This window comes from Apis cerana, linkage group LG6, assembly GCF_029169275.1.
Source record: "Apis cerana isolate GH-2021 linkage group LG6, AcerK_1.0, whole genome shotgun sequence".
In the NCBI taxonomy this organism is placed as follows: Eukaryota; Metazoa; Arthropoda; class Insecta; order Hymenoptera; family Apidae; genus Apis; species Apis cerana.
In genome coordinates, this window is record NC_083857.1 from 15,094,121 (window position 1) to 15,121,751 (window position 27,631).

Here is a 27,631-nt window from a genome sequence, read left to right on the forward strand (position 1 = left end):
GTTTTATATATTTATTGATTTATATATTAAATACTAGATTTAAATAAGTTTTTTAAATTTTCAAATAGATGATTTGCGCAATATAAAAAATTTTGTTCTTTTTATTAAAATTTGATACTAGCTTCAAAAAAATTAATTAAATCATATCGATTACGAAGTAATCAATTGCTTCCAATTAAACATAAAATAATACAATTATCTTTATTAAGTAGCACGCTTATTTAAATTAAATGATAGAATAATGTTTTTTGTAAATATGAAAACAAATGATTAATAAGAAATACACAATTATATAAGGAATTTTATTAAAATGTTATTATATTATATATTTAGTTATAACTTATATAGATAACTGCAGAATTTTTTTCTCTTAAAATTTTTTTTTCTCAAAATTTCGAGTCAATTTTTAACATAATATAAAATTTTAATATAATTATACGATATAATCTTGATATTATATTAAATTAAAATAAATAAATAAATTGACAAATTTATATAAATGTAATAATAATAATAATATAAATGCAAATATAATACGTAATAAAATATAATAAAAATAAAGATTATATTATCTAACAGTGTTATCAAGTTCTAAGGGATGCGTGCACGAAATTAAAAGGACAACTACAACCAAGTGCCAAACCGTTCGTTCCTGTTCTCACATATGTGCTAAATCCAAAATCGATTACGATGGGTCAGCTGTACGGGGAATACGATCTTAATACACGCGAATGGTGAGTGAAATCCCGTGATATTACGGTATCAAGTGGTTTCAGCGTGTGAATCAAATGGAGTTCTTCTTTTTCAGGATTTATGATATACCATCAACTTGAAAAATAAAAATATTATTTTTAGAAATATTAGTAAAGATCATAGGTTACATAAAATGGATTATATCAATTTTTCTAAAATTTAAGAATTAATTTTCAAATTTTCAAATATTATTTATTATATAATTAAATATTCATTTAATATTATATTTATGCGAACAAATAATTTTTCTTCTTATCTTTTCAACTTGTTAATTTGTAAAATTTATATAGGTTATCTTATTTAAAATTCATTTAAATGATTTCAAATTATCAAAATTTAGAAAAAAATTAATCTCATAAAATGTAATGATGTCTTCAAACTCATTATTCAATTTTTTATTGAAATAATTCTTGCAAATTTCAATTAAGTGGGAAATTTTGTATCTCAGAATTTCAAATTTTGTATCTTTATATACACATTATATGTGAGATATAATGCATTCTCTATATACCTATTTACATGCATTTACGAATCCTCGCATTTAGAATTTAAGTAGTTTATATGAAAACAAAATAATTCTTTTTCGTTCCAGTTTTTACGCATAATATTGAGGTATAAAAAAATCTTTGAATAATTAATAATTGCTTAAATAGTTACTTTTTTATATGATTTATTATATATTAATTTCCAAAATAAAGAAAAAGAAATGTATTGAAAAATTTAAAAATTTAAAAATTTTACATAATTACATAAGATTAAGATATATATTTTAGCAGATTTAATGTTAAAAATTATTCATAATATTAATCTTACATAATATTACGATTTATCATGAAAAATATTGAATGGTTCTTTCATGAAAATATACATGTATGACAATATATCTACATGAATAACATTTGCGGAAACATGATTGCTTTATTTTAAACAAACACAAAAAATGGATTCATGCATCACTTTCAATCTTAAACAAATATTTGAAAATTCAAAAAAAAAATATTCTCACGTAGAAATCCAGTTAAACAAATTTCAGTTAAAAAATTTTTTCGCATATACACAATACATACAATAGTTTCATGAAAATGTATTTTTATACTAAACCATTATTGTTGATACTATTTATAGATGTTTTTTATTTCTCTATTTTTATTTCTCTATTAATTTAAAATCTTATGACTATTTTCGAATCGTAAATTTCAAACTTCAAATCTCGTGAATCGTTATATAAGAAAGATATTATATTTTCCTGGATAATCCTGCAATTTAGCGAATTTTTTGAATTTTAACTATTTGATTTCTTCTTAAAATTATATTTTAATAGTGATATTCTAAAAATGAAATCAAAGAAATTTCATTAATAATTATAAATCATTAAATTATAAAATTATCTTTCTTATATTAAATTATATAAATAGTGTTAGATATTTTGGCAGAAATTTATTTTTCAAATAAAAACATGATTTTATGTAATGTGTAATAGAATATATTAATTTTCGTTTAAAATATGTAAAACAATTTATAAATTTTTCTTTTTTTCTTTTAGGACTGATGGAATTTTTTCAACATTACTTAGAGCTGGAATAGCTGCAACGGATCAAAACAAACGTTGGTTCATATTCGATGGACCTGTCGATGCTCTGTGGATCGAGAATATGAATACTGTTCTAGACGATAATAAAAAACTTTGTTTGACATCTGGTGAAATAATGAAGATCCTGCCTACAATGACGATGATGTTCGAAGTCGCTGATTTAAGAGTGGCTTCACCAGCTACTGTTTCAAGGTTAATTTCGAATAACTATAAATTTTTAATTTTTAATTAAGCAATAAATAATTAATAAGTTTTGATTAATAACTATGTTTTTGATAAAATACACATTATGACAGATATTAATTATATTTTTGATTTATATTATATTTTTATATATTTTTATTTCTAGGGAAATTAATATAGTGCCATCTATTATTTTGGTGAATTTTATTAGAAACGAAGATATTTATTATGCACGTCATACATTTATTTTATATACATGATGTTTCATTTAGTATTACTATTTTAATTTATATCGTTACTTTTAAAAAAATATTTTAGATAAAAGTTGAATGATTTCTAGAAATATTTAGAAACACATTCTGATATTATTTATAATAAATAGATATATAGGAGTCGTATATAAATGTTATTTTACATAATTTTAGAAAATTTTATTAACTCTTTTTAATTATAGAAAATTCAATGCATATAGTTGTATTATTGATCTATATGATCGACTTTTACTACTTGTTATATACGGCTGTATGATTGATCTATATTATCGAAATAAATAATGTAATTAATTTCTTCAAAATCCGGATTATATATCCTAGAATAATATAAGAAATGTGCTTAATTACGCTTTTTATATCAAAATACTCGGATACATTACTTGAAATCGAAATATATAACGAATCAATCGATTCGATTCGCAACAAGTATTGTGCACTATGAAAAAAGGAAAATAATCGGAATAAGAAAAGATAATAAATGATTATCGAAAGAATAAAGAAACATTAAAAATAAAAACAAAATCATTTTATGGTGAAAATATTTATACACGTATCACATATACAATAATATATAACACAATATATGTATATATTTATATATATATAATAGTTTAATTTATTATTCTCAGATGCGGCATGGTATATATGCAACCAGAAGATTTGGGCCTCGAACCTTTTATTAATTGTTGGATAAAGCAATTACCTAAAGTAAGTCTTATGATTAATCAAAATTTTGATAATTTAATTATTAATTGGAACTCAGATTCTCTGATTTATATAGCTCAAGAATTTCTTTATTATTTGAGAAATCAATCAAATAATTATTCCAGTAGTTTATTAGTAACTTAATCTGAACAATAAAAGAAATTCTTCTAAATTATGTAAGACATTTTCAAAGAATGTAACTTGCACTGATTAGCTTTGTTGAATGCTTCGATTGTAAAGAGTAATTAATAGAGTAACTTAAATAGAACCTTGTTATTGAATTATTGGAAAAATAGTTATAAGAAAATAATAAAAAAAATAAATATACAATTACAGAACATGAGTGGACATATCGAAAGAATTATCGAATTGACGAAGCAATTTTTATTTCCGGGATTGAAGATTTTACGTAGTCGTTTACGGGAAATCGAGACAACCGTTAATTATGGAATGGTGCAATCTTACATAAACTTGATGAACTTTCGTATTGGTCCCATGGCTGGTCGAGAAGGGAAACCTCCACCACCTGCCCCTTTCCAAGAACTAATTCGTAAGAATTGCATTAAATTATTATATTAATTTAAATTTAAGTAAGTAATAACAATCTTGAAAGTGAAATTATTGCAATATTAAAAAGTTATATATGTATATTTATTGTAGAAGTTAGATTCTGGACCATGATGAAATATTTATAAACTACTACTACTGGCTACTATATGAGTTACATATACTACTACAAATCTCTGTAACAGAACATTTATTTAAAATTGTATGTATTTAATATCAAAACTAAAAAAAACATACAATTGCAGCATTAAAAAGGAAGACTGAATTAAAAGTGAATTATTAAAAATAAAAAAATAAACCATTGATGTAATTAATTTTTAACAACAAGTTGGCTGCTTTTTATTGTCATATTTTACACTAATTTTGAATCAAATTTTTTTTATCAATTTTAAAAGCACAATAAAAAAAAACAACGCATCATTCTAGCCCAATTGCTCTCACCTTGGACGTCTTTCGCGACAGTGTGGAGTCTTGGAGCGAGTTGCGATTACAACAGTCGTTGTATATTCAGCGAGTGGATAAGGAATGTGCAAAAAAGATATAAACACGAATTACCATTCCCTGAAGAAGGTTTGGTATACGACTACAGGTAATTATTTTCCTCTCTTTTTTTTTTTGTTTCAATGTAAAAAATTCTTCTATTCTCTAGACTGCACGACGGTGGTTTCACGGATACAATTGATGGCCTAGAACCAATTCCACCAAAATGGTACAAATGGTTGGACGACATTCCTCCGATGATAATTACACTCGACATGAAATTCGTAGGTGAAAAAAGAAAAAAAAGAAAATGATCGAATTACGTGAAATTTAAAAAAATAGTTCAATTTTATATTGGAATCGTATCACAGACATGGAAATACCAACAATGAACAGCGTAAGAAACGCAGCCTTAGTAGGTTATCTATTGATCAATGAATCGAATCCTCTTTGCATTGGGCCAACTGGAAGCGGGAAAACGTTGACAGTAAGCGCCAAACTTATGAGACACATGCACAAAAAGTACATCTGCGACTTTATTACTTTCTCTGCCAGAACTACCGCAAACCAGACTCAGGTATATTATTTATATCTTGTATTTTAATAATCATGGCTTAAAATATTCTCTGAAAATATTTTAAAAAAATTTTCCCATTATACTTTTATATATATGTGTATCTCTAAAAAGGATTTAGTTGACGAAAAATTGATCAAAAGGCGTAGAGACGTGTATGGACCGCCATTGCTTCGAAAACAAGTATTTTTCATCGATGATTTAAACATGCCTGCACTTGATACATTTGGAGCTCAGCCTCCACTTGAATTGGTCAGACAATTCATGGATTTTAAAGGTAATTCGTTTTAATTTATTATATTATATATATATATTTTTTAATTATTCTATGAATTATATTTTTATTAAAAGTTTTTATTGTAATTTTACACACGGAAATAAACGAAACTAACGAAGTTGAAAATATAAATGCGAAAATAACGGATAGATATTTATACACAAATCGCGTAAAGGAATTAAAAATAGGAGAAAATACTATTTCAGGATGGTACGACCGAAAGGACATCGGTTTATTCAGGTGGATCGAAGACGTAAATTTTATCGCTGCGATGGGACCGCCTGGTGGCGGTAGAAATCCAGTAACTCCCAGATTGTTGCGACATTTCCATTTCATTGCATTCCCGGAAATGGAGGAAGACGATAAGGTAATTTTTAAACGACGCTCTTCTCCGTCAGTTAACGACCGTAAACGGAGAGCCGGAAGCAATTAAGAAAGAAGACGGAATAATTTATCTTCGTCTGTCGCTCGAATGTGTCAAATTTCCGCCCATCTCTCGATACTATTTTTTCCACCTTAATTCAATCTCTTTAATTATGGAAAAAAAAACAATTTTAACTTTTAAGATTCAATTGCTTGAATCAACTCTAAATCAATATATCTTGTGCTTCTTTGTGAATTGTAATATAAAGGTAAAATTCATGATAAAACAATTTAAATTAAATATGACATTTACAATTCTCAAAAAAAAACTTAGCCTGAAATTATCTTGAAATTTATTTCGAGTTAAACACTATCTGAACATTTAATATTGACATAAGGTTTAATAAATTGTACACTTTCAAGAAAAAGTAAGAAAGCTCGATTTCTGAACCTCACCTAGGTGTACATAACCTTAAAAAAATGAAGGGGTGGCAGATAACAGCAGGTGACACTCGTTCATTTCCCTTTACGCCGTTTATCCGGTTTTATTCCGTCGAGTCGTCAATACACGCCCACAATGAATAATTATGGTTCGTGAAAAAGATAAAGTATCCGTCGGTGGTTGGTTTTATTTGTTCTCTCCCCCAGACTCAACGCAATTAGGTATCGTAAATCGTCCTAGTGCCTACCCATAATTTATTTCGATCACCAGTTTAGGCTAATAACGAGATCCTATAACACACTTCCAGTAGAATCTGTTTTACCCTTCGTGTTTTTTAAAAAGATCAGGCAAGGTCAAATCGGGGACACGATTATCTAACACTCGTCGAATATGTTTATGCGATAATTTTGAAAATATGAAAGATCTTTTATTTTTAAAAACGAAAGAATTGTTTTCTTATATTAGTTTCAAGATGATATAATTTGGGTTATTTCTTTACGATTAAGTAAAAATTTATTAATATTTTAGTCAATCTTAAAGGTAAATTAATATTATTATTGACATTTTTATATTCAGAGACACATTTTCGGGACGATTCTGAAATCCTGGTTGTCCCTCACTCCTTTTATACACATGCTGGATGTTTTTATAACCACAACATTGAATTTGTATACAATCATATGCAAAGAAATGTTGCCGACACCTCTCAAGTCCCATTATACTTTTAATCTTCGTGATCTCAGTAAAGTGTTTCAGGGAATGCTTATGGCGAATCCACAAAAAATAGAGGTTTGTACAAATTATCGCAATAATAAAAAATAAACAAAATAAAAAATATGTATACATAATAATAGCGATCATGAAATAAAATTCTTGAAATATAGATTTTATTCTTCTTTAAAAAAACTTTACGTAACAAACATATTTCTTACATTACAGCATCTGAACAAGTTATTATTACTCTGGTATCACGAAAATGTACGAGTGTACAGCGATCGATTAATAAACGACGAAGACCGGAATTGGTTCGATCAACTCTTGCGAAATATGATGAAAACAGAATTTGAATGTGATCCTAACGAAATTATCGGTGATCAAATAATATTTTTCGGTGATTTCATGGGAGTCATCAAAGAATATGAAGAAATAATCAATCACAAAAAAGCAAGTATATTAATTTTACTGGAAATAATTTAAAATTATACGATAAGATCAACAAGGCTTATAATATTAAATTTATATATTTTTGTAAATTTCGCTATAATATTTAAAAAATACATAATAAAAAGAAGAATTTCGTAGAAAAAAAGTTATTGCAAAATATTTAATAAGGAATCTCAATGATTGATTTCGTACTTATATTTATAACTCGCGTCTGTTGTTATTAATCGTCGATGCAAATCTTTCCAGATGCAAGAAGTATTGGAAGAATTTCTCGAAGATTATAATGCTATCTCTGTAAGCCCTATGAAGCTAGTACTATTTCAAGATGCCATAGGTCACATATGTAGAATAAATCGAATTATACGACAGCCTCGAGGAAATGCTCTTCTCCTAGGAATGGGAGGATCAGGTGTAAAAATATATTTGGAATTAATGTCCCTCTTTTTCATTCACTCTTATTCGTCGTTGCTATTGAGAGAATGTGATATTGAAATTTACTTTTTTCTTCTGATAAATAAATGAGAACAGAAATTTTTCATAAATATGAAAATAAGAAATTATTATAAACTCAGATAAATAACATTTTTAGAAAATTATAAAAATAATTTAAAAATTTTTTTGGTATTATTTATATTTTTCCTGAACAAAATTTCGAAGTTTGATTAATTTTCAATTTGCAATTTTCTATTTTTAATTTCTTTTTAATTAATTATTGTTTAATTTTTTTACTATTTGTTTTTAAAATTATATTATTATTCCTATTCAGGAAGACAAAGCTTGACAAGATTAGCTGCACATATACAAGATTTCAATTGCTTTCAAATAGAATTAAGTGGTATCTATACGGCTCATGACTGGCACGAAGATATAAAAAAATCAATGATGTATGCCGGGGTGCAGAATCAACTTATCGTTTTCCTATTTTCTGATACGCAAGTATGCCTGTTAATCCAATAATTTATTTACAATTTACTTATAAAATTATCAATAAAATTCATTTAGATATAATTTTATTTATTTTTATAAAAATACTAGTTGCATTCGAATTATTTATGAAATCTTTATAATGTAAGCTTAAATATCGATTAATCAAAATATTAGTTATCGAGTAATCAAAATCCTAGCTCAAAATTTCCAATTCCAATTATTAAATGAAATACGTATTGAAACAGTATTCACATTTTGCAATTTATGTAATGTAAAATGATATTTTTGAATAATTAATATCATTGGATGTTTAACAAACGTTTGCAAATGCAATTATAAATATCTTAACTTATAACTAAAAGTTGCATATTTGCCCATGTTTCAAACATTAATGAAATAATATCTTCAAATAATATTTGTTTATGAAAATATATCAGTTTTCTAATATTTTTTTTAATTTATTTCTTATTTTTTTTATTTTATTTTTAACAAGTTTTTTATTTAATCTAAACTAAATTTTCATTATTTTTAAATATTAATTTTTTCACTTTTATTCTCAGATAAAGGACGATTCCATGCTAGAAGATTTGAATAGTGTTTTAAACAATGGTGATGTTCCCAATATATACAAAGTGGATGAAATGGAAAAGATTTATCACTCTATGCGTGGAGCAGTACAGGAAGCAGGTTTAGCAATTAATAGAAGCAACCTTTTCTCCGCCTACGTGAAAACAGTCCGCAATAATTTACATGTCGTCATTACAATGAGGTAGATATAAACAAATATCTATTCTTGGTATGATAAAGATTAAATAAAATATCCAACAAAACTAAATTCCCCACTGATTCATTCAAAATTGAAGATATAAAAGGGACAAGGATATCTAGTGATCTATGAAATATAATATTATAGAAATTAGATAAAAGATCGATTTGTGGAAAAGTGGATAAATTTAAGGTTAGGTCGATAAGAGTAAGAGATTTGCGAATGTAAAATTTAAAAAAGAAATAATTTTATGAAATAGAAATATTAAAATAATTATAGTTATAATAATAATCACAAATTTTATGATATTTCTTTAATTTTCAGTCCGATCGGTGAAGTTTTTCGTGCTCGTATCAGACAATTTCCAGCATTAGTAAATTGTTCAACGATCGACTGGTTTTGTCCGTGGCCAGAAGCTGCTCTTCAAGTTTGTTATATTATATTATTTTTTGCGATTTGTGATATATTGAGATCAATAATAAATAGATTTCATTTCTGATCTGTAATATTTATTAATGATCAATTATTATTTTCATAGTAATTAGAGAAATAAATAGAATATTTAATTTCTTTATCTATATTATTAAAAATAAAAAAAATTTCATAATCAAAAAGTTTTATAATAAAATAAAATAGTTTTGTAACACAATTAAGTTCAATTAAAAATTGAAAGGAAAAAATATGAAAACTTTTTGTGATTTACTATATAACAGAAAAATAAAATTAGGAATTTTTCTTTTATAATGTTCGAAACATATATTTAGTTCATCGTATCGTTCGTTTATATGATAAAAAAATCAAAATTAAAATATACTTTTGTACGAATAATTAAATTTATCGTTTCAGAGTGTTGCAATGACATTTCTCATTGATATACAAGACGAGTCGATTACTGATGATGTGTTGCAGTCGATTGTAAAAATGTGTCAATATATGCATTCGAGTGTGATTGAAGCAAGTGATCTCTATTTGAAGGTAAAATAGAAAGATAAAATAAAAAAAATAATATTTACAAAGAAACCGAAAAAAAAATAAATTCTTTTATTTACTATTATCTGTTATTATTACATTATTATATTATTTATTATTATTATGTATTATATGTTTATTATTATACCGAAGTTGTTTGTGTACTTAACATCATTATTTATAATAATTTTGTGAAATTCTATTTTTGCCGATGAATGATAAGTTATAAAATCTTCTATGAATTTTTTTATTTTAAATAATATTTATTTTTAAATAATAATTATAATATAATAGTAGACTAGAACGAAATAGTGGGATAAGGATAAAATTGAATTTTTTGTTACTTATAATTTTTAAATAAGTATAATAATAAATAATTCCATAAATATTTATTTATAAATATTTATTCGATAATATAATTTTTGTTTCCAACACATAATAATAAAATAAAATAACATTATTTTAATTTGTTTTTTTTTATTTTAATTTGTTCCATATTATTCCAACGTAAATTTCTTCTTTTGAGATTCAAGTTACCTAAGTTCAATTATACATTCCAAACAATATTTTACTTGAATATATAATCTTACGTAAATACATAACCTGAAAATATACGTATAGTTAAAGCATCTAAATTACTAAGAGAAATAGAATTTATGGACAAACAATGCAATAAAATTAATTTTCTCCATATATATTTCACAGTAAGTAATAGTGAATTATATTAAAAGAAATCAAATTTAAAACGAATTTCAATAATTTTAAATCTCGGGAAATATTATTCTAATTAAATAAATTTTCTTTTGAATAACTCTTAATTTTCAATAAACTACTTCTTTGATGGACTTTATTATCTTTATAATACTCCATTGAAAACAAAAAAATATTTAAAATCTTATAATGCAACAAATTTTTTTAAAATGGCTGTTAAAAAAAAATTTAATCTTTTATTTTATTCTTAATGTATTCAAAAGTTTTACGCAAGTTTTAATAAATTTCAATATGTAAAATATTAACAAAATAAATATATATTAATTTTAAAATCATTTATATATATTATAATGTATTGATAATATATTATTTTAAATTCGAAATATATATAAATGGTATTTCATTCCAATTACCCACATATCATTCTATTATGGTTCTATGATTAAAAAATGAGAATTAAAAAAATAATAATTAAAAAATAAAAAATATTGATTTTTAATAAATAAAAATATTTTGTTTGATATTAAATTTTCACTTGTTATTAAATTAAATTTATTATTAATTTATCATTATTATTTTTTAAAATTAAATTATGCCAAAGATATTTAATCTAATTTATTTTATGAAAAATGAAAAAATTTTTTCGTATATACCCGATAATAAATCGATGAATAAAAAAAAAAATTGTGTTGTGCAGGAATTGAATCGTCATAATTATGTTACGCCCACGTCGTACCTTGAATTATTATCCAGTTACGGTAATCTCTTAGAAAAAAAGAAAATGGAATTGATGTCAGCAGCACATCGTCTTACTACAGGTAACGAAAATTAAATTTAATTAGATTTTTTATTTTTCATTTTATGAAATAATAAATCATTTAATAACAAAAGATAAAAAAAATTCGAATTAAAAATTCATGGAAAACAATAATAGAAAATAATAGAAATTTCATAGAAAAATTAAAACACTCTGTATATATATATGTGTATATATATGTGTATATATATATATATATATATGAATATAAATGAATATTAGTTCAAAGCACGAAGAATCTTTAATCTTCAAATTAATTTCTGGATAAATAATTTTTATAATTAAAATACAATAAATCTCATTCAATGAATTAAGCTCGAAGATAGAACAAAAAAATCGAAATATTGATTAATTAATTTTAATGGTGAAAAAAAAAATTGAAAATTGTTTTTTAATCTTCCAAAAGTGTAGAAAAAATAATTTCTAAACTAAAATTATTTTTCGAATGGATTTTGAAATTTTAATTCTTAATTTTTTCTCATCTCTTTATTTTACACAGTAAAAAATTATTTATTAAAAATAAAAATTAAAATACTATAATTAAATTACTAAAAAAATCAATAAAAGTAATTTTTAAATAGCGACAATTAAAATATTTGTAACGATCAAATTTAAACTTTAATGAAAAATATTATTATGAAAAACAATTTTTACAATAAAAAATAATATATAACAAAAAAAATTTCATCTCTTCCTTCAAAATTATCATATAATTTTTCACAATTAATTTTCCAATTGTAAATGTTTGTAGATTATGCTTGTCTTTGATAAAAAATAACCTTTTTTTTTTCGATTAATCAATTTATTTAAACTGAATGATATTATTCAAAATTATGATTGCACTTATCACGTCTCCCAATTCTCGAGAATCTATAACTTTATTCATTTTTAAATATATATGTAATAAATAAATATTCCTCTCTTTTGATTCATCGATCGTGGTTGAAATCATGCCAAATTTTCCACTCGGATCAATCATACCTTCTTCTAAATTATAATCTCATTTACTATAATTAATTTCTAAATCGTGAATTTTCGATTCAATTTGGCGCTAATTTCGAACTGATGATTCGTTTTCTAGTCAGAATTATTTATCATAAGAAATAAATATAACAGCCAGTCAATATAGTGAACAAATATTCTCAAAATTCGAAATATATATTTTTAATTGAAAGAAACAGAAGAAAAGAGATAGAAATTAATAAAATTAATAAAAGCAATTGAAATCGAGATAAGAATTACTCAGAAGAGAAAATTTTATTTGGAAATTTTTGAAATACTTCGATTTTTGGAAAATGTAAAAAAATAATATGTAAAATAGTCATTTAAAGAAAAAACTTCAAAGTCTTTCTTTTGAGAATTTTCTCAATGGTGTCTGTCTTCGTCATCGACATTATTTGCTTCTTATAATTTTTTACTCATTATATCCGCGAGAATGAGAAGAAATATAAAAAAAAAAAAGAAACATCAAAGCGAAAATATTAACAAGATATTTTTCATGGGTCAAAGGTAAATGATCCGCGCAGGTAATTTTGAAGACGAATGAATTAAGCAAAACTCTTCTAATAGGAGATTGTAGTACGTGCCAACTCCGTTATTGATTTCTTCTACGCGCGAGCCATAAATGTATTAGCTGCAGAACCAAGAACAGTGGACACTCGATAAATTTATTAGAACCAACCATCGAAAAATTACTCGATGATCGAAGTAAAATAGGAGCCATAGTTATTTATACTTTCGTCTTAATTAACCTGGTAGATAACCTTTATTAAGTTTCATTTAATTATTAGGATATATTTTGATTGAAACTTCAATATTCTCTTGAAGATTAATAACATCTTCTATAAAAGGAATTAACTTTCTAAATAAAAATTGATTATAGTTTTTAAAGCTACATTATTTATAAAAGCTACATTAAATTAATAAGAAGATTAATTTTCTATAAAAGAAATTAACTGTTGATTATTCTGTTGATCGCAATTTTTAATTTTAATTTGAATATTTTTTAATCATATGTATAATTAATAAACATTGATTTAATCGTGCGAAAATTATACGATTAATAAGATACGAGATAAGTTGATAAAAAATATTAAAACAAAATTTAAAATTAATAGATAGAGGAACAAACTTTTAATTCACATGATATTATAAAAATTTTTTGTATAAAAGATTAAATATCGGAACGAGAAAATTATTTATATCTATTATAAAATTTTTTTTATTTTTCAATCAAATTCAACATTTTTCTTTTATTATTTTGTATGTTTTATTAATAATTGTTTTATTGCTTATAATAATATTTTATTTGCTTAAATTGTAAAATTTTATAATTGTAATTTTTTGTAATAAAATATTTCTATTTATAAAAAATAATTTTCTACTTTGAAAATTTGATTAAAAATTTAAATTGTTTTAATAACATTCAAATTGTAAAATTAAATCGCAAATATTTATAGTATAGATATATAACATTTAAACTTTAATAATTAATTTTGATCTAAATTAAATTAATTCATATGGAAATTATGAATTAATTTTAATAGAAAAATCAATTTCTAAAAAAAGAATATTTCTATAAGTATTTATATTTATAATATAAGTATTTATATTTACTTAAATATTTATATTTATATAAGTATTTATAAATACTTATATAGTTATAATATAAGTATTTATATTTATGTGATATAAATAATAATAAAATAAATAATTTTAAAACTTGTATTAAATATTATTTATTAAATATGTTGAAAGTGCTAGTTTATTATTACAAGGAAACAAGGAAATATATTTCAACGTAAATTATTATTACAAAACAAGGAAATACATTTCAATGTAAATTATTTTGCAATAAACATTACCATATTAACGTATAAAGTGTAAAAGTTAAGATATATACAATTGAAAGATCAAAGATAGTTGAAATTGAGTTATTTCCTCTTTCTAATTAAACATTTCTAATTAAATCTTAATTAATGAGGTTTATCAAAATCTTTGCTGTTATTATGTAAGAAATATTTTATTCAAAAATCAAAAAATATAAAATCAAATAACATTGCAGTTTTCATTTAGTTTTTCTGGTTTTTTTGAAATAAAACAATTATATTTTTTTTTCAATTCACCTTTGACTACATTGCATTTACATACATATACATTTATGTTTTTCGAGGTTATATAGAATACCTTATAACTAGTAGTATCCAGTTTTTAGCTACAATAGATCATCCTATACACAAAAAAAGAATAACATTTCATTTTTTGTTAAAATTTTCCAAATTCATTTTGAATAAAATCATAAATGAACAAAAATAATGGAATACGTGATACAAACTATTAATTTTGAGTCGATAATAATTATTCTTGGAACGAAATAATTTTATTCAATTAAAAATTATATTTTATTAAAATTTTATTCCAATTAAACACTAAAAATTATAATAATATAATTTTAATATTTTTCTCTTTTTCCTCTTTTTGCATTTCATTGCATTCATCTTTAATTTTTTCATAGGTTTGGACAAATTGGCACACGCGGAAGTAGAAGTAAAGAACATGCAGCAATTATTGGCGGAAATGAAGCCAAAATTGGAAAGAGCAGCAGAGGCAACGGCTAGAATGATCAAAAGAATTACTCTCGACACTGTTGGTATTCTCGATCGTTGAATAAATGCGAAATCAAAATTGAATAAACGCGTTATTAAATAAAATTTATTTATTTAATACAAATTGCAATTTATTAATTGCATGTAGAAATTTACACAAAAATTAAAGGATTAAAGTTAATGATGTTAAAAATAGAGCGTTTAAATTTATCAATGGAAAACAGAATAATTTAATCTACATAATACGATTCTACTTATAAATTCTATTAGATAGAATCACATATTTTTAAACATGTTATCTCTAAATACTTGAATTGCGTGATGAGTGCAAATATAGATTAAAATTGATGAGATAGAGTAAAATAGGATAATTGATGAAAATTGTTAATAACGTAGAATAAAAAAAGAATGTTGGCAATTATTCTCAGATTAGCTAGTCAAGAATAGAGTTAAGAATAACAGAATTTCTCTTTACTAAAAATATAATACTTAAAATTAGTACTTAATAATCTGTTATTTTTATCAACATATAATAAAAATAGATGTATCGTTAAAATGATTTTGTTATACGTAGATTGAGGCAGAAAAGACGAGGGCAGAGGCGAAGCTACAAGAAAGTTTAGCAGAAAAAATGAAAATTGAGAATCAAGCTATTAGGGACGAAGCGGAAGCAGATTTGAGTGAGTTATTGTTTTTTTTATGCTTATGTTTTTATTAATATAATAAATGGTAATCGATCGTATAATATTTCTTTAAGATTATCAACTAACCTTATCCAATTTTAATTTTAAAAAAAAAAATTGTTTGAAACACATTCTTCTAAAACTATTATTAAAAATACAAAAGAAATCCACGTAATTCTTTTCTTTCTTTTTTTAAATCTTTTTTTTTCAATGGCATATATTTTAATGTATTTACATATATGCTTCTATTGATTGTCACTAGATGTCTCATCAATTTTTACTTTCTCACAAATCCTCATTTTCATCATAGTATTCATATAAATTCCAAAATAAATTTCAAAATTATTATATTCCAAGTATCTAAGTTAGTGTTATCTATAATAACTCTATTATAACAACTATATCCTATATAGGACAATCCTGAAAAGAAAACATCTAATATTTCTTTTTCTTTCTGATCCCCATGTATTCTTTCTTGACATGTTTATCTTCTATGTCACGTTAATGTATATCTACTATATTGTATAGAAATATCTATATGATTATTCCTAATATCTAGAAATATTAACACAATATTAGGCTTCGCAAAAGTTAAATGTGATTTGTTTGTAATAGATTTGTTATCGTCAAATCCCTGGACAATAATTTAATTCGTTATTTTAACAAGAAAAGTTAAGATAATTTTGAGTGATTTATTATAATAACTTAGAAATGAAATATGAAATTCCTTGGAAAAAGTTTCTAATAAAATGATGAAATTCGTTCGATTATATAGAATTTCTCTCTGGAAACTTTTTAATCTATGAATGTTTTATAAGGTTATATTTAAAAGGAATTCTAATTCTGAATGCGTATAGCTAAAATTTTTGAAAAAACTTATTTTTGATAGAAATATGTATATATCGATAATTTTGTATCATATGAATCGTAAAATATCTCTTTTCATTTTGCAAATAATTCATTATTTGTTCAAAAGAGATTCCTATTTCACACAAAAAAAGCTATTATCAGCTATAGAATAAAAAATTATTGTATTCCAATTGGTATCAGAAAATGAAAAGCATTTATCTTATTATCTTTTCTCAATACTTTTTGTCCTGAAAATTATTTCAAAACACATTGTTTTAATTAATTGATCGATAGATGTACTACAAAAGTAATCACCGTTTCACAGATGTATTTATCATGAAATATGTTTACTCTTCAACGCAATACTTTGTACAACGATCTAATCGATACTTCATTTACCGCAGGTGAAGCGCGTCCTATGTTGATAGCCGCCGAGAAGAGCTTAAAGGCTTTGAATAGGGGCGATGTTACCGAGGTAAAGGCGATGAAAAGGCCTCCTCCCGGTGTGATCTTAGTTATCGAAGCAGTTTGTATTATAAACAACGTGAAACCGCACAAGGTTTGTATATATTTGTTATATTAAGTCGATTTCCAAGTTACGAGTGGTATTAGATAAGAGTTAGATGAGATTTGGATTGATTTCATACTCTGTATATAACATTATTTCTAAGTAATTATTATAAATGCAGGATTTGATGATTCATCGAAAATGATTATAAATTCAGATTCATGATGAGTCATCAGGCACTCATCTATGGTTAATACAGATTTATAAATATATATATATATAGTGAAATATTTTTTTACATAAATAAATTCTTTTTTAGATTGAAGTGACAGGAAGATTTGGAGAAAAAGAAACAAAATTGGATTATTGGACGCCTGGTAGTCTGTTACTCGCGGATCCAGGCCAATTTTTGTACTCCATGGAGAATTTTGACAAGGAACAACTTACAGAGGAAATAATCAATAAGCTAAAAGTCTATATTGAAGACCCTAACTTCCAGCCAGCTAAGGTTTGTATTTGTTATTTGATATTTTCTTAATACAAAGTTAAACGATTTCCTATTGTATATCTTCCATTAAGAACATCCATTAAGAACATATTGTAGGGAAATAAAGTGAATATCGTGATGTTATATTTGTTAGTTCAACAATTTTTCGATGTAACCTGTTTGATTGATTATTAAAGAAAAAAATATTAAAATCTTTTTAAGATGATACAAAAAAAAAATTAAAAAACATTGATTAAAAAGCTATTTATTTTCTCAGTTATTAAAAAATTAATTAAAAATTATTTAAATATAGATGCAAAATAATTCGTTCTTAACATCAAAGTTTATTGATCAGTTTCTATCCTCATAAAATTCTACGAGTGGAAGTTTTCTTGCAATAAATTAAAAGAACGAAATAATGAAGAAAAAAATATTTCATAAGAATATTGAATCGGGTATTTATCATATTATATATACATTTATACATTTTATCTAAGAAACGATATCACTCCGTTTCAGATTGAATATGTATCAAAGGCGTGCCATTCATTCTGTCTATGGGTGCACGCGATGTACAACTGGTACTTCGTGAATAAAAAAGTGAAGCCAAAGATGGAAGCGTTGGCAAAGGCCGAGGAAGTACTTCTTGAGACCGAGAAGGCTCTGAGCGCCGCAATCGAAAGGCTGAAAGAAGTGGAGGAAGGTATCGCCTTATTGCGAAAGCATCTTCAAGAGGAAGAGGAAAGGAAAGCCGAACTTGAGAAGCAAAAGCAGCTTTGCGAGGACAGAATGGGAAGAGCTGTCAGACTAATAGTAGGTCTTGCTGGGGAACAAATACGTTGGGCTTCGACTGTGGTTGAACTTCGTGATTCTGTGAAAAATGCCGTTGGTGATATTCTGCTGGCCTCAGGTATATATAGAAAAATACATCTCGCTGCTTTTTCACTCTACATTACATCTAAAAGATTATTTTGGTTAAAAAAAGATTCAAAAGCTTAAAAAAAAATTAAGATTATAATATGATATTATTATAATAATAATAATATATAATAATATTCACAGGTGCAATAGCTTATTTGACACCGTTTACGGATGTATACCGAGAAAGACTTTTAGATTCCTGGAAAAAAGTTCTCGGTGAAGGCGTGCCGCATACGCCAGGCAGCGACCCTGTATCGACTCTGGGAGATCAGGTGGAGATAAGAAAATGGCAAATCGAGGGGTTACCTAGAGATATGTTATCCGTGGAGAATGCCGTCTTGGCAATGCATTCGAAACGTTGGCCACTTTTCATAGATCCCCAAGCTCAAGCGAACAAATGGATACGTGCTTTAGTAAGCAAATAAAATGCTTACTAAAATATTTTTCTTTGTACGAGTCAAAAGTCGCAGATAAAATATCTAAAATCTAAATTCTTTAATACTAATCAAAATATCAAAAATATTTTACATTATTTTCGATTAATCTTATACAATCCTTTTTTTTATTGTTTCTGATTAATTCAATGATATGCAGTATAAAGAAGAAGGTATATCCATTGCAAGAATGACAGATAAAGAGTTGCTTCGTGTAGTCGAGTCATGCGTTCGATTCGGAAGAGCTTGTCTTATTGAGAATATTGGTCTTGAGCTGGAAGCTGGTTTGGATCCAATTTTCTTAAGATCATTATTCGAACACGGTGGCCAATGGTGTGTTAAAGTTGGGGAGAACATTGTTCCTTATAATACAGATTTCCGTCTTTTCCTTACAACGAGGCTCGCAAATCCTCATTACACGCCAGAAGTATGCGTGAAAATACTATTGGTTAACTTTGCGCTCACTGCAACGTAAGTAAATCTTTTTCTTGAAAGTAATATAAAATTTCTTTTCGTTCAGTTTCTAGAATCATAAATTCATAAACACGCATTTTTCTGAAATTAAAAAATTTCTTAAAGCCATGTTTCTTTTTATTTTTATATATGGTTTTAATATTAAATATTTTACATTGATAAAAAAATATAAAATATAAAAGCGGTCTCGAGGATCAGATGTTGTCTTTGGTCGCGATTCAAGAACGACCTGATCTTGAGCAAGCGAGAAACGCTTTGATTTTGGCCAATGCTGAAATGAAAAAAGAACTATTGGAAATTGAAGATAGAATTTTATATCGATTGACCGTGTCCGAGGGCTCTGCAGTCGACGACATGGATCTTATTCTCACCTTAGAGGCATCCAAAATTAAAAGCGAAGAAATCAAGGTTTAAAATTCTTAATAAATATCCTATAAATTAAATTCTTCACCTGAACGCATATTAAATTAAATTTAAATTTTTTATGATTTAATTTATAAATTTAATTTAATTCTAATTTATTTTAATTTATAATCTATAAATCTCATCAAATCAAATTATATATTGTATACGTTTATTTAATTTATTATTACTTAAATGGCAAATTATATGGATATATATCTAGATATATAGATAATAAAATCTTTGTATATATAGTTTTATAGTTTTATAGTTTTTAGAGTTATAGATAATTTCCGTTCAAACACGTTTAAATATTAAATGCCTTTTTTATACAATCTCTTTTTTTCTTAGCTTTTTTTTGTATTATTTAAATTAATGTACAAATTAACGTATTTTATTTCACGATCAATTAAGTGAATTATAAAAATTTTATTTATTTATAAAATCGTCCATTTCATATTTAACAAACAAATAAAATAATCATTATTATTTTTCAAAATCTGCACTTCACAAAAATTCGATCGATCCGCTCTCTAGCGGCCAATAAACAAATTTATCATAGTACGTAATATGTAGGTAAAAATGAAAGAAGCCGAGATTACTCAAGCAGACATCGACATGACCAGATCGCTCTACATACCCGTGGCAGTTCAGGGGCGGATTCTATACTTTTGTCTGTCCGATCTGCAATATATCGACACTATGTATCAGTACTCGCTTGAATGGTTCGTCGAGATCTTCAACAATAGCATACTTGCAACAGAAAAAAGCGGTTCGTTAAATATCCTGTTCACTAATTACTTGCCTGTATTTATTAGCCTATACACGATAGCAAACATCATAAACAATTATTTGTCTCATAAACTAAATATTTCACTCTTTAAAGGAATAATTATACCCAATACAAAGTGTATAATATATGTAATTACATTAAATTAATTATTTGATACTCATATTTATAATCTATATATTATATATAATCTACATATATCTATTTGATTAATTCATAAATTATAATATGTTATATCAAGACATATAATTTATGAAAGATAAATCGCATTTATTTTTTATTGTTAGTTTCAGTTTAAAAAATAATTTTAATCTTTTGCAGTCCATAATTATTTAATGTAAAAAAATAACAATTTTGTTAAGATCCATGTTATAATGTATCTAATCTGAATAGGCAAACATCTTAAAATAAAATCTATGTATAATCAGATTGGAAATAGAATTGCAAAGGATTAATGTTCTAGAACAAAAATTTAACAAAAAAAAAAAATTTATGGTTGGTTCATTTCAAAGCTGTGCAGAAACAATCATTCATTCGTATTTTATGAATAAATATGGAGATGAAAGTACTATGATTAATTAACGAATGATATTGTTTAGGAGATATCCAGGAACGAGTGAGCAATATCAATCACAAATTCATGTTCTCCTTGTTCTCGAACGTATGCCGTAGTTTATTTGAAAAACACAAGCTCCATTTTGCGTTTCTCGTCTGTGCCAGAATTCGTATGAATGATGAATTAATCGATGCAATCGAATGGAGGCATCTTTTGTCCGGACCTGTACCTCTAACAGTGAGAATTATAATGAGTTTAATGAACTATGAAAGTGAAATTTAAAAGCTTCTTTTCAATTCTTTTTCTCGATTCATTTCGTTTTTTTTTTTTATGATTTCTCTTTGACCCAATTCGATTTACATGTAAATTCAAATCCTATAAAAAATCGTGCTGAAAATTAATTAAGCTCCAAAATTGGATAATAATAATCCAATTTGTGTAGAAAAATTAATAATATTAAATTATCTAATTTTAATAATAATTAATTAATCATTTATGTGGCTTATATTTATAACAAATAAACTTCAACTATTTTAAAAATGTGGTAATATAAAAATGATATTCGAGTAATTTTTAATTTAATTATTAAAATTATAAAATTTGTTTCGTAGGAAGATCCAAATCCGGCGCCTGAATGGATTACTCCACGTTGTTGGAAGGAGATCCAGGCACTCGATGAACTAGAAAATTTTCAGGATTTCGTGAAATTCTTCATAAGAAATGTGTCTCAATTCAAAAAAATATTCGATGATCAAGAAGCGCATATGTGAGTAACATGCACCTCTAATATACATCATTAAAAATCATAAAGGATTATATAATAATTAGAAAAAAAATTTAGATTAATTTTTAAAAGTTATTTATAATTAAGTTAATTTAATAATTTAAATTTAAATAATTTAAATTTAATATAATGAAATTTAACTTAAATTAAATGTACTTATTTTGATTCTTTATTTATCTAGGACTCCTTATCCAGAGCCATGGCAATCGAAACTTGATGATTTTCAAAAAATGTTAATACTAAAATGCCTTCGACCCGATAAAGTGACAAATGCGATGCAATTATACTTAGCCAAATATTTAGGTCGAGAATTTATTGAGCCTCAAACTGCAGAATTGTCAGCAATTTATGGTGAATCTTCTCCAACTACACCTATAGTTTTCATCTTATCTCCTGGTACAGATCCTGCAGCAGAATTGTATAAATTCGCGGATAAATTAAAAATGACCATGAAATTGCATGCCATCTCCCTTGGACAGGGACAAGGACCCAGAGCAGAAGCTATGTTGAAGTTATCCGCAGAAGCCGGTTATTGGTGTTTCTTCCAGGTATATATATGTATTTTTTCTCTATGAGAGATCATTTGAAAAGATTATTATATAGCTATTAAAAAAAATAAAAATAAAAATATTCTCGAGCAATTTTCGAGAGTTTTTTTAATAGTTATGTGAAAAAAATTTATTATTATAAATTATTATAAGAAAAACAAGATTAGAAAACGCTAATCTAGTACTTATACTTATATATATTATAGTGTATTCAAGTATAATGGAATTTGATAACTTGAACCACAAACCATTGCCAATATTGATCTAATATATTCCTGTTTTAAGAAAAGAAAAAGACTTCTCCCTAAAGTGATAAAATGCGAGATAAGGAAAAGGGGAAAATATGGTCTTTATCTTTCCTGAATATATGTAAAAGAGGAAGCGGAACGAATGAAAAATGATTTATTATGTAATAGGGTGAATTGGAAATAAGGAAATAAAGATATGAAAAGATATGTAATTTGATTAAAAAAGTAAAAATAAGAAAGAATCGAATTTGAAATTCTTTTTCCTTCTTTATTTTATTATATTTATCGACTTTATTGAACAATAACTCATTAATGGAAATATTTGTTGAATATGAAATAAGAAATATTTATTATATAAAAAAATTAATATTGCAATTAATACAAAAATTTGAAAAAAATTATTGAATTTACTATATTTACTGTACTTTATTATATTTTATTATTCAATATATTATTTTTTTAATTTAGCATTACTATTGAATTGTAAATAAATATAAATTGATATTCTTTTAAACAAATAGATTCCAAATAGAATATAATTTTTATTGAAAAAATTAATCCTCTTATTGATCTTATGAATTGTAAATGGAAATAAGAAATGTAGAATAATGTTTGATTAAATAATGATAAAAAAAAACAGAATAATAATATAATAATAGAAATATTAATGAAGAAAAAATACAATTTCTATGGTAATCACAATTTTTTTCTCTTGAATATACAAGTTTGAAAAATTTATTTTCTGTTTATTATTTTTTGAAAATACAATAAATTTAATAAAAAAAATAAATGTAAGACTGATAAATAGAAGATAATTTTAATAAAGATATAAAACTATATCTTAAAAATTAATATAAAATCAAAAAAATAAATTAAAATTACTTAATTCATAAATTTAATCATAAAATTTTAAAGTAAATATATTTTCATAGAATTGTCATTTGGCTCCAAGTTGGATGCCAGAATTAGATATGTTGGTTGAAGCATTAACACGGCAAACTAATCATCGTGATTTCCGTTTATGGCTAACATCCGCACCATCCCCTGATTTTCCTGTCAGTATTCTTCAAAACAGCAGTAAAATGACGATCGAACCTCCTAGGGGTGTAAAAGTAAAAGAATTATCTTATTTATAATTTAAAACCTTACTTTTTACTCATTTCTTTTCGCTATATTTTTTATATCTAAATTTTTTTTCAAATTTTACATTTTTTTCAATATATTAAACATTTGTCCAACTTTTCATTTTTTTTAAATAAACTTAAATTCTTTTAATTTACAATAGGAAACATTTTTAAAATAAGAAAATATTTCATTTTTGTTCACAGGCAAATATGTTTCGTGCGTATTTAGCGCAAGTGGGAGAAATGCGAATGTTCCTAGCATCCGAACATCCTAAAGTTCAGCAATTTAAGTGGTTGCTGTTTTCTTTATGCCTGTTTCATTCTGTGTTATTGGAACGAAGAAAATTTGGCTCATTGGGATTTAATATAGCATACGAATTCACTGATGGCGATTTAAGAATATGTATATCACAGTTGCACATGTTTCTTTTAGAATATGATGTTGTTCCATTCAGGGTAAAATCATTCAGTAAAAAAATAATGCATTTTTTTATCACTTTATAGAAGAAAAAACTTGTAATATTCGTTTGCATAGGTACTCATATACACAGCTGGTCACATCAATTATGGTGGTCGAATAACAGATGATTGGGATCGTCGATGTGTGCTAACCATATTGAAAGATTTCTACAAAATAGAAATTCTATCACCGACACATAAATTTGATGTAGAAGGACATTATGCTCAAGTGCGTATAAGTAAAATAAAAGTTAAATTAATATTATCAATCACTAATTGTAAGCATTGCCTTAAAAGCAATGATTTTTAACTTATATTTTATTTAATAGTTATTCAGAATAAATAGAATCATATATAATGTTGAAAATAAATATTTAAACAATAAAATTTAATATTATATACATATATGTATATTATTATTATTATTATTATTATTACAAATCATTCATATATTATTCAATTACTACTAATTGAGAATTATTAGCTTGAAGCTATTCATGCAACATATAAATACACATTGCATATATATTAAAGATTATCATTGGAATAAATATATTAAAGATGAATCAAATGAATAATCAATATGTATAATTAACATTGTAATAATTTTACATTTTTTTGACTATTATATTTTTATATACAGCTAACTGATGCAACGTTCGAAGATTACATCGAATATATAAAAACCTTTCCTCTGAACGATGATCCTGCGTTATTCGGAATGCATCCGAACGCTGATATTAGCTTCGCTCAAGCTGAAACATATGCATGTCTGAACACATTACTCGCTCTTCAACCACGAGAAGTTGGAATTGCAGCTGCAAGTATCGAAGAAGTCACGTCTCAATTAGCCTCTGAGATGTTGGCGACAATGCCTCCTATCTTTAATTTATCTGCTATACATCAAAAGTATTAGAAACATTATCTTCGATGTAACGAAACATTTAAGAAATTAAAATATATTAAAAATATATGTTAGATATCCAGTTTTATACGAAGAATCATTCAATACTGTGCTCATTCAAGAAGCTATACGCTATAATGGTTTACTAAAAGTAGTAAGGTCGACCCTAGAAGATCTATTGAAAGCCTTAAAAGGATTCGTCGTTATGTCAGAATACTTAGAAACTGTGTCGAAGAGTTTGTATAACAATAGGATTCCAACAGTTTGGCAAGATAAGGGATATCCCTCTTTGAAACCTCTTGGTAATCTTTGAGTCTAACTTGTAATCGAATTTGAATTTATTACAATGTAGTAGCATTTATGTATATCTTAAGCTAATGCTATTATTAATAATTATCAATTTAAAGAATTGAAATTTTTAATTTAATTTTGTTTAATTTAAAATCAAAATTACATTAAACATTTTTTATATAAGTTTTTGCTAATATAATTTGTATAATTTACTTTATATAATTTATTGCTAATAACCATATGCAAATTCACTTATTTTTATTTCCCAAATTCTTTTTTTTTTTTTTAATTTTGAATTTCTTTCACTTTTCAATTTTCAAATAAATTATATTTATTAATTTGAAAAATATAGGTGCTTGGTTTCTGGATTTGAAAGATCGAATTGAATTTTTAAAATCTTGGGAAAATTATGGAATACCCCCAGCTTTTTGGATTTCTGGTTTCTATTTTCCGCAAGCATTTTTAACAGGCACTTTACAAAACTTCGCACGAAAATACGTTGTTTCCATCGATGCAATTGATTTTAGTTTTCAAGTAATTTCAACCAATAATTATTTAACAACTAAACTTAATTAACAACTAAACTAATATTCAAAATTGATAAATTATTTAGAATATTATTAAATATTGTCATTATAAAATATAAAAGTATTATATATAATTATGTAGAAAAATATGAATAAATATTAGTAAAAATATATATAAATAGAAAAACAATATATATATATAAACAAATAGATAAACAATGTATATATATGAAATTATTTTTAATCTTAGGTACAAACTGAAATGCCAAAACGAAGACCGCCAGATGGTTGCATTATTTATGGCCTCTTTCTTGAAGGATGCCGATGGGATGGAAAATTTTTGAACGAATCTTTCCCTAAGGAATTATATACTAGTATATATGCATATATGTATATTATGACATTATGAAAAATATAAATATTTTTTTTTCATTTTTTCAGTACATTTTATTTTTTGCCTATAAATTTTATTTATTATATAATAAATATAATAAATAAGTACATAATATAAATTTTTAAATTATCTATTATTACTATTAAGAATTATTGCTTTTATTTAATTTTTTTTTATATTTTTCTCATATTTTTTTAATTTTTTATATTTTTCTCATATTTTTTTTTAATTTTTTATATTTTTATTATATTTATTTTAGAGAAATTTATAAAATGATAACTTTATTTCATTTAAAGAATGCTTTTAATTGCTATTATTATTTATATATTATATATTTCATATTGCATATTATGTATCAATTACGATACAATTATATAAAAGTATACAAAATCAAAAAATATTTTTGCATTATTTTATATTGATATTTTATAATTTATAAAATAACAGTAAAAATTTAAATTATTAGACAGATATGAATAAATATAAAAAATAATTTTTATTATTAAATATCTTAAATATTTTAAAAACAAACATATATTTTATTTTTTTTTTAATCATATTTTATATTTCATTAAATATCAATTTAATTTTAAATAATTAAAATTAATTAAATAATTAAATAATTAAATAAATATTTTTTTCTAGATATGCCTCCTATTCTATTATTGCCGGAAGTGCATCATAAAGAACCCGAAGGAATCTATGTTTGTCCCGTGTATAAAACTATCAACCGAGCAGGAGTGTTAAGCACAACTGGACATTCGACAAATTTTGTATTACCGATGGAGATTCCTAGTAAACAACCACAATCTCATTGGATCAAAAGAGGTGTAGCTCTAATTTGCGCACTGGATTATTAACAATAACTTGACATTTTATTTATTCAATTCTTATTTTGTTTATTTAATTTAAAATGAAAATGTTATTAAAAAATACTTGAAAATATATTAAATGAATTTTATTTTAATAGTAAAAAATCTTTCTATCCTTAATAAATCGAAATTGCCGAAACATTTTCATTAAATTTTCATATTAAAATAATTTTAATAAAAACAATATTTAGTTTTTTTTAAATTTCATAT

The 27,631-nt window shown here is 24.6% G+C and overlaps 2 protein-coding genes across 5 annotated transcripts; both read left to right on the top strand.

Annotated features, from left to right (window-relative positions):
* The first annotated feature begins 572 nt into the window (after positions 1-572).
* LOC133666314 (dynein axonemal heavy chain 1-like) lies at positions 573-4,865 on the top strand. Its single transcript, XM_062076682.1, has 6 exons — positions 573-734; positions 2,297-2,536; positions 3,429-3,507; positions 3,841-4,054; positions 4,498-4,660; positions 4,721-4,865. The coding sequence occupies exons 1-6, from the start codon at positions 691-693 to the stop codon at positions 4,863-4,865; spliced, it is 885 nt and encodes a 294-aa protein (XP_061932666.1). The 5' UTR covers positions 573-690.
* A 59-nt stretch (positions 4,866-4,924) lies between these two features.
* Positions 4,925-27,526, top strand: LOC114577768 (dynein axonemal heavy chain 1-like). 4 transcript variants are annotated; one of them, XM_062076664.1, is made up of 31 exons: positions 4,925-5,128; positions 5,240-5,402; positions 5,609-5,769; positions 6,784-6,996; positions 7,147-7,371; positions 7,618-7,780; positions 8,138-8,307; positions 8,859-9,067; positions 9,389-9,491; positions 9,911-10,039; positions 11,442-11,562; positions 15,076-15,206; positions 15,741-15,846; positions 17,103-17,257; positions 17,526-17,714; positions 18,213-18,603; positions 18,756-19,027; positions 19,209-19,519; positions 19,705-19,930; positions 20,501-20,696; positions 21,314-21,507; positions 21,882-22,036; positions 22,236-22,602; positions 23,783-23,962; positions 24,179-24,430; positions 24,510-24,662; positions 25,077-25,342; positions 25,413-25,639; positions 25,981-26,162; positions 26,406-26,529; positions 27,195-27,526. In XM_062076664.1, exons 1-31 carry the CDS (start codon positions 4,925-4,927, stop codon positions 27,407-27,409), a joined length of 6,153 nt encoding a protein of 2,050 aa, XP_061932648.1. In that variant the 3' UTR covers positions 27,410-27,526. The 4 variants fall into 4 exon arrangements, 3 of the variants coding, with proteins under 3 accessions (XP_061932648.1, XP_061932649.1, XP_061932650.1); XR_009830326.1 differs by lacking the exon at positions 25,981-26,162 and having other exon boundaries at positions 27,195-27,216; XM_062076665.1 differs by lacking the exon at positions 23,783-23,962.
* The last annotated feature ends 105 nt before the right edge of the window (positions 27,527-27,631 follow it).